Source organism: Diplodia seriata (assembly GCF_021436955.1).
Source record: "Diplodia seriata strain FDS-637 chromosome Unknown scaffold_3, whole genome shotgun sequence".
NCBI lineage: Eukaryota > Fungi > Ascomycota > Dothideomycetes > Botryosphaeriales > Botryosphaeriaceae > Diplodia > Diplodia seriata.
In genome coordinates, this window is record NW_027117310.1 from 2,903,748 (window position 1) to 2,917,291 (window position 13,544).

The following is a 13,544-nucleotide window of genomic DNA, read 5'->3' on the forward strand; positions in this document are numbered from 1 at the left end:
AGGCCCGTCGTTACTTTGAACCTTCGCCAAAATGGACGCTATTCCCCCGGTTATCGGCTCCAGCCAGGCCGTCCTCCTGCTCGGCTCCGGCTTTGGTGAGTGATGATTATGCCGATTCAAAGCCTTCGTTCTGATTTGGTGCTCAGTGGCCCGTCCCACTGCCGAGATCCTGAGCGAGTCCGGCTTCAGCGTATGATCCACCACCCCGCTGATCATGGCTGCAACCGCTAACGTCACCTAGGTCACCGTTGGTAAGTAGACATGTCCACTCCAAAAATCGAATCAGGAACCAACCATCCACCTAGCCTGCCGTACTCTTGAGAATGCCAAGAAGTTCTCCGAGGGCATCAAGAACGCCACTCCCATCTCCCTTGACGTCTCGGATGAGAAGGCTCTTGACGCTCAGGTTGGCAAGCACGCTCTTGTAAGTGACATGAACTATCCACCCGGCCATCTGACCACAGGACTAATCCCTTTCAGACCATCTCTCTGATCCCCTACACCCACCACGCCACCGTCATCAAGTCCGCCATCCGCAACGTAAGTCAAACCATCTACTACTAATCAAACCACGCGATTCTCACACCCATACAGAAGAAGCATGTCGTCACCACCAGCTACGTTTCCCCCGCCATGATGGAGCTTGACGCCGAGGCCAAGGCTGCCGGCATCACTGTCATGAACGAGATCGGTCTTGACCCCGGTATTGACCACCTGTACGCCGTCAAGACTATTGACGAGGTCCACAAGGCCGGTGGCAAGATCACTTCGTTCCTGTCCTACTGCGGTGGTCTCCCTGCCCCCGAGAACTCTGACAACCCGCTCGGTTACAAGTTCTCGTGGTCTTCTCGCGGTGTCCTCCTCGCTCTCCGCAACGCTGCCAAGTACTACCAGGACGGCAAGATCGTCGACATTGCTTCCAAGGATCTGATGGCCACCGCCAAGCCTTACTACATCTACCCTGGCTACGCTTTCGTTGCCTACCCCAACCGTGACAGCACTCCCTACAAGGAGCGCTACAGCATCCCCGAGGCCGATACCATTGTCCGTGGTACCCTCCGCTTCCAGGGCTTCCCTGAGTTCATCAAGGCTCTCGTCGACATTGGTTTCCTGTCTGACGAGGAGGTCGACTACCTCAAGCCCGGCAGTACTCCTCTGGCCTGGCGCGAGGTCACCAAGCGTGTCCTTGGCTCTTCCTCCGACGCCGACACCGACCTTGTCTGGGCCATCGGCTCCAAGACCAACTTCACCAACAACGAGGACAAGACCCGCATCCTCAACGGCCTTCGCTGGATCGGCATGTTCAGCCAGGAACCCGTCGAGCCCCGCGGCAACCCTCTTGACACCCTCTGCGCCACTCTCGAGAAGAAGATGCAGTACGAGAAGGGCGAGAGGGATATGGTCATGCTCCAGCACAAGTTCGGCATCGAGCATGCCGACGGCTCCAAGGAGGTCCGCACCTCGACTCTCGTTGAGTACGGTGCTCCTGAGGGCTCTGGTGGCTACTCTGCCATGGCCAAGCTCGTCGGTGTTCCTTGCGCCGTCGCCGTCAAGCAGGTCCTGAACGGCGCTATCAGCGAGAAGGGTATCCTCGCTCCCATGACCCCTGCCATCAACGACCCGTAAGTCTTTCCCAGAATTTGCACGAATGATTGACGCGCTAACATTATAACTGCAGGCTCATCAAGGAGCTCAAGGAGAAGTATGGCATCGAGTGCAAGGAGAAGACCATTTCCTAAATGCTCAATCCACTCTTACGAACATTTTCACGTAAAAAAAAAGGGGGTAACTAGGAAAAATATTACGGATTCAGAACACTCTTTTATGTGATGGTATATGTGATATGCAAACCCTGAACAATGGTCAATATGTCTACGTTTGGTCAGCAACAGCAACCGCTATTTCATTTTCTGTTCAGAACATTGCTTCATGTTCGTTCGATCATATGCCAGATCAGGCACATTTAGAGGCTGTAATTACAGTTCTTTCTTCCTGGAAATAGATGGCCGTTCGCATGTTTGAGCCGCGACGAGTGCGACCTCCTGTGGGGAGGCCCTGTGCCTATGGAAAATGGTAAGTGGCCATCTTGGCTACAGCACATTGCTCGTGAGACGTTCTACAATCTTGCATACTAGGACGGGCTGTTCGCGCGGCACTGGCACTACACTTGTCGCATTAAGCACCATTGGCCACTAATGGCACCTTTCGCGAGAGCCTGCGGCTGTAGAGCCGACTCAAGATTCTGATATTCGATCATCTCTTGATCGTCACTCTCCACTGTCCTGGGTCCCCGTTGGCAGTTGTGATGGCTGCTGTTGTTCTTCTTCAGGGTTCACTGGAAAGCTTAGATGTTTCCAATCCTCAATCTTATACTGTATTAGCCAGAAGCAAAATTGGCGAGTGGAACTCATGCTTACCTCCTCGATTACACTTCTCAAGCGATCCCTGATGCTGTCCACCGCATAAGATCCAAGCAATAGTCTCAATGGCGGATACGAGCAGTGTCCCAACTGCCAGACCAGTTCAGCACTTTTGACTGCACTAGTGGGTTGCCGATCATTCAGCCATTGAACCATGCGCTTCGCATGCCCAGCAGGTGCAGTCAGGCCATTGTACGGTTCGCTTGCTGGCTTCACGAAGAAGTGGCCATACCGCTTCAACTTAAGCCCTTCCCCGTCACCGTCGTCTGGTTCGTCCAACCGCACATGGCCCGGCTCTACCAGCGTCGCCTTGATATTAAACGCATCCACCTCATACAACATACTCTCAACTAACCCCTCCACAGCATACTTCGTCGCGCAATACGGCCCCAGTCCGGGCACGCCCAAGGCACCTGCCGTGCTGCTAAAAATCAAGTATCTGCCATGCTGCTGCGCGCGGAACAGCGGAAGCGTGAGCTGAAGGATATGCAGCATGCCGAAGAAATTTGTCTCGACCTGCGCCCGCAGCTCCGCCTCGTCCTGCTCCTCACAAGCGCCGATGACGCCGTAGCCGGTGCAGTTGGCGACGATGCCGAAGGACCCCCAGCGGTGTGTGACAGCCCGGACGGCAGCGGCAACGGTCTCGCGGGCGCGTACGTCGCAGAGCAGACCGAGGCAATTGGGTCCATTGCCGGCCTCCCACCGCTTCATCTGCTCGGCCGTGTTCTCCTGCGTCCACCCCACGGCGGCCACGCGGTCGCCGTGCGCCAGCGCTGCCCGCGTCAGCGAGCGCCCCATGTGGCCCGTCGCGCCGAAGATGATCCACGTCGCCTGCTTGACCGGGTTGTTGTTGGCGGCGGTGTCGCCGCTGCCGCTGCCGCTCGTCGGTGGCTCGCATGTTGCGGGGAGCTGCAGGCGCGGCTGGTGCCGCAACGCGGTCGAGGGTGAGAGGCTGGGGCTGTCGGCGTCGTTATTCATGGCATCGGTCGGGCTGAGCGGGTCGTCTGTGGGGAAGTTAGACGGTGGCCGGTCGGGATGCGAGGAGAGCGAGTCCGGGGAAGCTTGATGAAGCTAGGTTGGGGTCAGATTAGATGGCAGCGGCGGCGCGTGGACGTCATTGCGGAGGATTTACTGTGGCCCGCGAGTCAGGAAGCACGTCCACCATCTGCTCCGCTTCAAACACCTGCATTTTCTTCACGCAATTCACTCAAAACCATGTTCTTGCGATAGGCACAGGCGGTCTAATTTCCCCTCTTGCACAATGGCAGCTGCAACGGGTAGGTCACCCATCCCGCAAGCTGCACACCACACACTAATCTCCACCCCGCTAGACGTAACGGTGCCGGTACCGGCACCGCAGCCCACTGGTCTCTCTTTCACGCAGGGTTTCCTACTGGGCCAGCTCTCGGTGACACTCTTGATCTTCTTCTTCATCAAGTTCTTCATCTTCGGCGAGCCGCCGCCAGCCGACGTGCGGCACGCAACGCGAGCGACGGAGCGACGCGAGCGCACTCTCGCCCACCAGCGCACCCTTTCAGCAACAGCCGTAGGAGGAGTGCCACCCACCTCTTCGACCCTCCTCCGACACAAGCGTAGCACCATCCTGCGGCCGCCGCCGCCCGTCACCAGCGCGACCATCCTCGCCAAGACCTACTACAACGTCAAGGGCCACCAGCCCGAGAGCCTGGACTGGTTCAACGTGTTGATCGCCCAGACCATCGCCCAGCTGCGTGCCGACGCCCGTCAGGACGACGCTGTACTGACGTCACTGACGAGCATATTGAACGGCCCCACGCGCCCCGACTGGCTGGGCGAGATTCGCGTCACCGAGATCGAGCTGGGCGACGAGTTCCCCATATTCAGCAACTGCAGGGTCATTCCAGTCGAGGATGGCGGCTTGGGCTTGGGTAGTCCGAACAAGAGCGACGGCGGCGTGTCGAACGAGGGCAGGTTACAAGCGCGGATGGACGTGGACCTGAGCGACGTCATTACGCTAGGCATTGAGACAACGTTGATGCTAAATTGGCCGAGACCGAGGGTCGCGGTGCTGCCGGTTGCGCTGGCGGTGTCGGTGGTGCGCTTCAGCGGCACGGTGAGTCTTGCCTGTTTTTTTTTTTTTAGTATTCGATTTCAATAAACTAATTCCGTACATAGTTATCCCTCTCCTTCATCCCATCCGCACAACCAGCGAATGCAGACTCCAATTCACCTAACGCGAGCTCCGGTTCTTCGTCTCATACCCCTACCACCCTCGCTTTCACCTTCCTGGACGACTACCGCCTTGATCTCTCAGTCCGCTCTCTCCTTGGTAGCCGTTCGCGCCTTCAGGACGTTCCAAAGATTGCTCAGCTCATCGAGAGCCGCCTACACGCATGGTTCGACGAGCGTTGCGTCGAACCTCGATTCCAACAGATTGTAGTGCCCAGCGTGTGGCCACGCAAAAAGAACACGCGCGGCGGAACCGACGAGGACGCTGGCGACGACGATCTCGATCAGCAAGCCGAGGAGCCCGCCGCCGATGCCATGGCGGAAAGCATAGAGACGGTCCTAGACGGCGGCAACAAGGGCTCTGGACGTACGAATGGCTCGGCTTCGCAAGCAGCAGCAGCCTCTACAAGCTCAACGGCAACGCAGCCGAGACCGCAGCGGCAGTTCGCCCCCGGTCCGGCGAACGAGCTGGAAGCCCGTATGGCTGTGGAAGGCCAGAAGCTCCGGGAGGCCGAGGTGAGAGCGGAGCGAGCGGAGCGCTCCCGACAGGGCAGGGAGTTGAGAGACGAGGGCGTGAGGTTGAGAGCTGGACACTCGCATCCTGTCAGCAGAGAAGCGAGCGCGAGAGGGGATTGGAGAACCAGGATGCCGGGTGGGATTTCGGGCGTCGGAACTCCCACTGCGGAGTAACAGCATCTATACAGTCGGCGAGGAAGGGAAATAACCGTGAAATATACTCCTTAGAGTCGTGAGGAGGTCAAATAATGGGCACTAGGGGAGGCTGGTTGGTGGTTACAGATGAAAGACGCTGATGAGTAGCTTTTACATGCCTTTTTAATCTCGAAAGCATGTTGTTGCTGTTGGGTTGTGGGGTGTACGAGTTCAACATGGCATGGCGTTGGAGGAGTATCTGCCTTAAGTACGCAATGATCTCAACTTCTATAGTCTATTGAAGTTGTGAAAAGGGGTTCTGCAGTTAAGATTCGAAGGCAAGTGGATCGCAACCGTCCTACTCTTTTTCGTTTTTTTCGAGTCTTGTATCTGATTTCAAAGCTTTCATAGAGGCACATAGTTCCTGTTGTTGCTCTTACACTTGACTCGAAGTGGTTGAGACTATCACTTTTGGCTTCGTTGACTCTGATGGGGGACATGTCAGGAATTACGTGCCAGTCGCCAACGTCATGGCCATGGCCCGCCGCCTCCCTCGCCGCCCTCGAGACACATGGGTGGCTGTGAGCCATTGGATCTGGACGTGTGGGAGGAGAGATGGAAGATTATTGTTCAGCGGATGGCGTTGATGGAGAGATTCCAGTGTACTGGCGGGAAGTAACGAGGTTTGGGGGAGACTGGTCAGTGGTGGACTTCGAAATGACCCGAGAACATCCGGAAGACTTGAGGGTGGTCCAGCACCTCATCCCTTCATGACCAGGTTACGTCCAGGCTAACGTCTGTTGAGGTGGACATGTGCCCATTTACGCCAAGTAGTGGCGTCTCGTACACTGTGGAGAAATGACCCAAATTCGTTGTCTATTTCGGTTGCGTCGGCCATGGTGTGATGGTGGCGCCAGCAAGTTCAACTTGCACATCTGCGCCGCAAGATAACTCTAGCCTGGGAAGTTCCGAAAACAGCGGGGCGATTGGTGGTAGGTATGTAAATTCCAACTGTCTACTACTTGCGTTCACCGACCACGGATGCTTCACCCCCATCGTCGTTCGACATCAATTTCTCCCGCTCCACTCTTGACCCACGCTATATTGGCTGAACAAACCTTATCAGCAGACTATTCTCGCCAATGTTCACAAACCCGGAGGGAATCAACGGCTACTTCGGCTATCTACCCGTATGATGTGGGGACGGCCTGGCGCGGAAGACATTCGAGTCAGTATACGAGATTATTGAGGACCCTTCTTCGCCGCCAAGAGTCGCTGAAAGCGGAATTTGCATCCGGCCTGTTCCAGTTCCCAATATAGTAATAGAAGCTACTGAGGTGAAACGATGGATCCGAAGTGCCGAAGGCCAAGAATGCGAACATCGCCGACAGCAAGCGCTTCTCCAGAAAGACGGGCGGCGCGGTAGCCGTGCGTCTGGGCCGTACTGGAAATGACAAGCGCGGTCCAATTATACGGTGCATGGACCAAAGCCAAGTACAGATACCAAGCGGAAACACTGTATTCGGAAGCTCTCTGCTCGGGTCAAGGCTACTATTCTAAGGGAAGTAGTGCAAGTGAGCCTATGCTACCTCAGCCAACATTCTGGTGATAGCTCTGCTGACTCCGCGCTCCCTTCTCATCCAGCCCTACAAATCAGGCACTAACGTGGCGCGAACTAGCCAACGGAAAGCCCGCACCTAAGAATTGAGTTCACCCACTTGACTCAGCTTAGCGAGGCTTAAACATGACCGAGTCAGCCATACGATTCGTGAGGCCCGTGGTGCCACGCCGTCAACAGGTCAACACCTGCTAAGACTATCCAAGGTCAGAGCGAAGCGGAACGAGCTCGAGTATCACCCAATGGTCCTTGCGTTGTCACTACTGCAATCGTTAAGAAATGCAGCGAACGAAGCTGTTCATCTTCCAGAATATGTAGAAGGTTGGATGGATATATAAGGTCACTGTCCGTCACTGGGAGTCAACGTCGCCAACCAGCTTCATTCGTTCAATAAACCGCAGTCACTTCAGCATGCATTACAGCAGCCTCATCACCCTCCTCGCAGCAGCTTCCTGCGCTGTGGCTGCCCCGGCAGCTGCCCCTGAGAGCATTCAAGCCCTCGACAAGCGTGCTCCTACCGTCGCCCACGACTCTCTTTGGCCCATGCCGGAGAGCGTTCGCGGTGGTGTCGAAGGAAATGCCATCCGCCGCTACGAGCCATTCCTTCATATCGCTTCCGGCTGCCAGCCGTACACGGCTGTCAACGATCGCGGTCAGGTGAGCGGAGGTCTCGACAACACGGGCAGTGCCACTGGCGGCTGCAGGGACGATCGCCGCGGCCAGACGTACGCCCGCGGTGCGTGGCACAGAGGCCGGTACGCCATCATGTACTCGTGGTACTTTCCCAAGGACCAGATATCCGACGGCGGCGGCAACTTCGGCCACCGCCACGACTGGGAAAACGTTGTCATTTGGATCGACAACCGTAAGTCATCGCTCCTTCCGTTTGATGTCTTGCAAGGTGACTAACGATTCCATTAACAGCGGCCAACGCCAACCCCCGCGTCTTCGGCGGCGCCGCTTCAGGCCACGGCAAGTACAAGACGACGGGAAGCCCCCAGATGCGCGATGGCAACCGTCTCCAGGTTGAATACATGACAAACTTCCCCACAAACCACGAGCTGCAGTTCAAGACCAGCCCCGGTCGGGACCAGTGGATGGTCGACTGGGCAACACTCCCGAAGGCGACCACGGACGCTCTCAATGAGCACAATTGGGGCTCCGCCAACTGCCCGTTCAACGACGGCAACTTCATCAACAACCTTAACAAGGCCTGGCTTTGAACGGCCAGATATTCGCGCATCTTCTGTATTTTATGTGTGGTCTTCGGCCTTTGTCTCCTTTCTTACACATGGACAATATCATACGACGAGTTGACACATACCGTCATTACTTTGCTGAAATACTTCCACAATGCAATTAATCTCAGTAACTGCCTGCCGGCAACTCCACATGTTGAGGTCTATCATCAGTTCTTGTTGGCATTTCCAGACGTTGGTGCGAGCCGTCAGCTTCCACCGGCCCTGTCCCTTTTTGCGGTCCCTTTGACAAGGACGCCACCTGCTGCTGCAGTGCCAGTCGCTCCCGACGCTCTCGACGCCAAAGCCATAGCGCCGTCGCCAATCCCACTGCAGCTGCAAACAGCACTCCCCCCATTATACCGCCCACAATTGAAGTAGCGGAATCACCACCACATTGGGTGTCCGTGGTAGTCTTGCTATTCGCTGACTGGTTGCTTGCGGTCCCGTTGCTTGCGGTCCCGTTGCTCGCTGTTCCGTTGCCATCTGTGCCGTTGACCAGAGCGGAGTTTGCCTCTTTGATCGCTTGGTAGATTGAGGGCACCATCCACCCTATTGCCGACTGGGCCACCAGCGCGGCGGTGTCATCGCAGCAGCTGGTGCTGTTTCCGGCTTCGCGACAGCACCACTTGCCTTTCTCGCACTGAAGCACTTCGGCAACCTTCCAGCCGGATTGACGGACTGATCGGGCGGAAATCATCAGCATCTACTGCCCGATCGACATGCCGGGGCCTGGAGGATGGAAGCCTACCGTCTTTGCATACTTTCGGGCACGCATCGTCGCCCATGGTGATATCGGTGCAGCCATCTTCATAAAGGAAGCCCATTTGGGTTGGGGTGGTCGCTAGACACAGACCGCTCTCGAGACAGATGTCGGGGTATGCTTTGTTGTTCGCGCAGCATGCGCTGTGGGTGCTGTTTTTCATGTTGTCGCATTTGGCATACTCTTGGTGCACTTTGCCGGTGAAGTCGTAGCAATCTTCGTTCATGGCCGACTCTTTGTTTTGCACGACGGCAGGTTGTGTTTCGAAATGGGACAATTTTCCAAGGGGATGGACTTAGAAGGTATTTTAAAGCGAGCGCAAGGGATTGTCGAGGCTGTTCATAAGTGTGGCGGCTCCTGCGCCTTGCAAGACGTGGTACTAGCCCCTTGTGTACCCATCACAGCAGGCTACAGTAAGTCTGAGCCCTCTGAGCCCCGCCGAGGATGCCACACGATTCTACGTCGGTATTTGAATCCAATCTATCAGTTTTGCAGCGTTGAAGATGTACATCTACTTCCGGACATCATATTCAGACACTTACATAGTATCTTCCGTGGGGAATGGTCAGGAGGACCAAGTCATTCTCTCGTATGCCAGTGTCGCACTGTTAACGCTGACGATGCCTGGAGCGCCCCAGTTACATTGCGTTTCAGCTATCCAAGCGCTTGTTACACAAAATGTCATTTCCTACAAGGCTTTATGTTAGGCATCCATATGGAAGTGCCCGACATGGTTGCCTGCGGCCTCCAAGCGTCCATAACCGGATTGGTCGACTTACCCCGCCGCATTTGTTCTGGACAAATCCCCGGTCTCATCGTTCTTTCTCGCTTCCAAACTTTTGTCTGGTATCAATCATCCGGTCTCAAGATAAGTCACACGTGCTTGTAGTATGCTTCTCTTGCGCCGAATCAACCACACCTTGAGCTTCCGCCGATAATACCGGTAGTGCTGGTCGATAGTGGTACTTAGCATAACTCCGTGAACCCGGATGTATACAGTGGCTCCCAGTATTGATATTACGCAGGGCCTCGACATGCGATGGGTAAGTCAAGTTGCTGAACGCCTGAAATAGTTAGGTCGTAGGACGAAAAATTGTCAGGATGGAGAATGCAAAGAGAGCCCGAAACAGCGGTATTAAAAATTCCCCGCTCCTTCCACGTAGGTACTCCTCTTTAGCCAAGAGCTATTCCAAGATAAACATTTACACCGACAGCATATCCACCTCTTCCCACCGACCGAAGTACGACTTAGCAAACAGTGACCGTAACAGCAAGTATCCAACGCCTAGCAGAAAAAGACCGTAATCAATTCTGCACGCCATGCAAAAGCGGACAAGGAAACCCACCTCAAGAGAAAAGTCACAGAAGGATGAGAACACCCTCAGTCTGGACATCGGGAGATGGAAGAAGTCAACAAGACCCTCCCGCCTCCTCATCGTCTTTGTTTTATTTTCCCAAAATTAACTCTTTCCTTCTCTTGACCGCCACGTACTCCTTCAAACTCTCACCCTTCCCTCCTTATGCCTCGGGCTCTCCGGATCCGCATCCGTGCTGCCCTCCAAATTCGCCGCATCCTCATCATCACTGATCAAGCCCTCCAGCTCAAACTCCTCCGCATCCCGCAGCCTCTGCGCATCTGATCGCGAGTGCGGGCGGCGAGCATGACCGTTGAGCTGGCTGCGGCCGCTCTCGGGGTCAGACTTGGCAAATTCGGGCCAAGCCCAGGTGGCGTAGATGTGCAGAAGCATGTTGACGACTATAGATTAATTCCTGTTAGTGTCATGTTTCACGTAAATTAAAACGCACAAAGGGGGTGACGTACAGAGGTAGAGAATGAAGGCAACGCTGTAGAGGATGAGGACGTAGGAGACGTGGGTGACGTGAGCGTCGGAAAGGAGTGCCATTTGCTCCTCGGTTGCGCCCATGAAGAGGAATCCGGAAGCGTAGAGGAGCTGCGAAAGTTAGCTTTGAGCATCGCAAGAATGCGGATAAGCAGGACTTACGAAAGGAGGAAGATGCTGCCAGCTGTTGTTCTCAGAGCCATCGGCTGAGACACCGTACTTGTCCTTGAGGATGAAGGAAATTTCAATGATACGGGTGAGTCCGGCCGCCATAAGAGTATAGCCGAAAACGGTGTGGACCATGGTGGAAAGAGGCAGCGATTGCGGGTGAGCGGACATGGCAAAGCCAGTGAGAAGAATGACAATGCCGGGGATCAGGTTCCTCTTGGGCCTACCATCCCTGCTTCTGCTCAACCAGATACCAAGAAGACCGGCGCACCACCAGACAATTCCCATCGAAGTGTGCTGCAGGTCGTTGTGGACCCAGGGACCTCCCCAGCGGTGTTCGGTGAAAGTGTTGACGCATCCCCAAGCCGCAATCATGCAGGAGTCGAAGAATTCCTGGCTTCTTCCGGAGCGCTTCAACCACACTTGCCCAACCAGTAGCATGATGGTCATGATGATTCCATAGCCAATGAACGCGCTGCCCATGATGAAGTGCGCTAGACATTGGCCCAAGTGGTCGCCGCGGCAGAATCCAAGCGAAGTGATGCCGCCGAACAGCATCTGAGTCCAGGCGGCAACGGGGAGGGCCTTCCCCACAACACCGTGGGCGATGACAATATATCTCCTGATCTTGCCGTGAACTCCCTTCTCAAGGTGGAGCCGAAGATAGACGCCGAGGATGACCTGGGAAAATACCATCCACATCAACCACGGTGCGAAGCTGCCGTGTACACCTGGCGCAAACTGGCGGCCCTTGTGCTTATGTCCGAGTATGTATCCAATAACGGCCATAATGGTTGCGACAGATTGGATTGGTACATGCCATCGTGAGCGGGTAATCTAGAAAGGCGCGTGAGCGGGACCGCTGGGTGCAAGCGGAAGAGCGCGGAGAGGAGGTGAACGCACGCCCAAGACCATGCCCGTTGGATACAACACGCCCCAGGCGAGGGATTGGAGGAGGATATGTATCCATAGAACTGCGTCCTGCGAAACCCGTCAGTTTGCGATCCCAGCACTTCCGGGTTGGGAAGCTTGTCGGCGGAACGCACCATGGGATCGGACGAAGCATACTGGCCCTCAGGGATGTCGTCCATGTGGTGTTCGTGGGCTTTGGTGGTGGCAGCCAGGCTGAGCAATGCCAGGCCGACGACGGGCGCCGGCTTATACGTAGCCCCCATGATGGGTGGGCTGTTGCGACGGGGATGAAACAAAAGATGGACGCTGAGCAGCGGAGGTCCGCGACGGTTGGTGCAGCAGCGTCGGAAGGCGAGCCAGGGTGAAGCGGGGAGTCGCGCAGGTTTCGGCCGGGGAGGGTTGTTTACAACGAGAGGCACGGAGAGCGAGAAGATCACTCCGGGAGTGAGGGTTGGGGTTGGTTCGCCGCGCCGGGTATTCGTGTACACAGGACGCAAGGCGAGCCAGTTTAGTCAGCGCCACCCTGGTCGCGGCTGCATCATCGCCTGCCTTATCCGCCCGGGTCCCGCCCGCATGGATGCCTCCCGCAACAAAGCCCATGAACGCTCAGCATGGACTCGTCGCCAGCCAGGAAGGTTCTCCGTGATCATCGCGACGCTGTCACTGTGGAGCCGAGCTCGTCGCCGGGGAATGCAGGAGCAGAAAGCCCCCAAATGCAGCCGCGCGGGGACAAGCGCCTGGTACGAGTGATTCTCCTATCGGCGTTTTCGCATTATTACTGACCGTCAAACCCCAGCCGAACGCGCAAGCCCGCACGGCCGCGCTCCAGGCCACGCTCGCCGATCTGACCGCGCGGCGCAGCAACGTGGTCAAAGAATTCGCGGCCGTTCCCTCTGTGGCTGAAAAGCTCCCGTCTCGCACCGCTGCCACGAATCCCACCGCCAGCTCCGAGCCTGCCACGAATGCCGAAACAGATGCCGCTGTCCAGGCTGCAAAGGCCATCATCCAGCAGCAGATCCGCCGTCTGAACGACTACAACGAAATGCGGGACGTCGGCCAAGAATTGATGGGCATCATAGCCGAGTCTAGGGGAGTGAGGATCAAAGAGGTCCAAGAGGAGTTTGGCATTTCCGCCAACGATTGAGAGACAATAGGACGCGTGCGTACTCCAGCAATTACCCGCCCGATGACCTGGGCCATTGGCGCTTGTGGCGCCCTATCAAAGCCACAAATCTATTTCCGCAGACCCTGTAAATCGTTCAGGAGGTGCTGAACTGAGAGGGATAGGAGGCTGCGCCGGCGTTGCCGTAAAACTGCAACCGCTGTATAAATTTCGGTTCATTTCATCGGTGACGAGGCTGCGCTTGTTCCCGGAAGGCTGCTGGCCAACAGTTAGCTAGCAGGTAATAGGGTTGATGGGTGTGCCAGGTCGCACTCAGCTGCTGGAGTGAGGTTGTACCGCTACTTTTTAAATGGAACAGTGTTAGGGCGGTGTGGAGTAATGCTCTATATTCGTAATGTGATCTCTGGATGATCCCCTTCTATTGCTATGCCGAAACGCCCCAGCCAAAGCAAGCAGAAAAAAAAAAAGAGTTATATGTAGGATATTTGACCTACTGCGGGCCTCATGGACGCCAAGCAAATGCCTATATTCCAGGCTTGGAACCCAAAACGCCTCGCTGCAAATTAGATGAAACCCTCGGGGCTGACGGCAGATGCCGAGGG

At 55.9% G+C, this 13,544-nt stretch overlaps 6 protein-coding genes across 6 annotated transcripts; 4 read left to right on the top strand and 2 right to left on the bottom strand.

Moving 5' to 3' along the window:
* Nucleotides 1-31: 31 nt before the first annotated feature.
* On the top strand, nt 32-1,739 carry LYS9 (saccharopine dehydrogenase (NADP+, L-glutamate-forming); the record flags this gene model as incomplete). Its single annotated transcript, XM_066775045.1, has 7 exons — nt 32-95; nt 147-190; nt 242-251; nt 306-424; nt 481-540; nt 595-1,622; nt 1,679-1,739. 7 exons carry the CDS (start codon nt 32-34, stop codon nt 1,737-1,739), a joined length of 1,386 nt encoding a protein of 461 aa, XP_066635164.1.
* Nucleotides 1,740-2,267: 528 nt separating this feature from the next.
* Nucleotides 2,268-3,398, bottom strand: ADI1_1 (1,2-dihydroxy-3-keto-5-methylthiopentene dioxygenase; the record flags this gene model as incomplete). Its single annotated transcript, XM_066775046.1, has 1 exon — nt 2,268-3,398. The coding sequence occupies one exon, from the start codon at nt 3,396-3,398 to the stop codon at nt 2,268-2,270; it is 1,131 nt and encodes a 376-aa protein (XP_066635165.1).
* A 283-nt stretch (nt 3,399-3,681) lies between these two features.
* Nucleotides 3,682-5,318, top strand: MMM1 (ERMES complex subunit mmm1; the record flags this gene model as incomplete). Its single annotated transcript, XM_066775047.1, has 3 exons — nt 3,682-3,697; nt 3,752-4,512; nt 4,575-5,318. 3 exons carry the CDS (start codon nt 3,682-3,684, stop codon nt 5,316-5,318), a joined length of 1,521 nt encoding a protein of 506 aa, XP_066635166.1.
* Nucleotides 5,319-7,308: 1,990 nt separating this feature from the next.
* On the top strand, nt 7,309-8,120 carry SLS55_003577 (uncharacterized protein; the record flags this gene model as incomplete). Its single annotated transcript, XM_066775048.1, has 2 exons — nt 7,309-7,762; nt 7,822-8,120. 2 exons carry the CDS (start codon nt 7,309-7,311, stop codon nt 8,118-8,120), a joined length of 753 nt encoding a protein of 250 aa, XP_066635167.1.
* Nucleotides 8,121-10,394: 2,274 nt separating this feature from the next.
* On the bottom strand, nt 10,395-11,998 carry SLS55_003578 (uncharacterized protein; the record flags this gene model as incomplete). The annotated part of the gene is made up of 5 exons (XM_066775049.1): nt 10,395-10,654; nt 10,721-10,850; nt 10,902-11,744; nt 11,811-11,888; nt 11,954-11,998. 5 exons carry the CDS (start codon nt 11,996-11,998, stop codon nt 10,395-10,397), a joined length of 1,356 nt encoding a protein of 451 aa, XP_066635168.1.
* A 432-nt stretch (nt 11,999-12,430) lies between these two features.
* SLS55_003579 (uncharacterized protein) lies at nt 12,431-12,963 on the top strand (the record flags this gene model as incomplete). Its single annotated transcript, XM_066775050.1, has 2 exons — nt 12,431-12,559; nt 12,616-12,963. The coding sequence occupies 2 exons, from the start codon at nt 12,431-12,433 to the stop codon at nt 12,961-12,963; spliced, it is 477 nt and encodes a 158-aa protein (XP_066635169.1).
* Nucleotides 12,964-13,544: the final 581 nt, after the last annotated feature.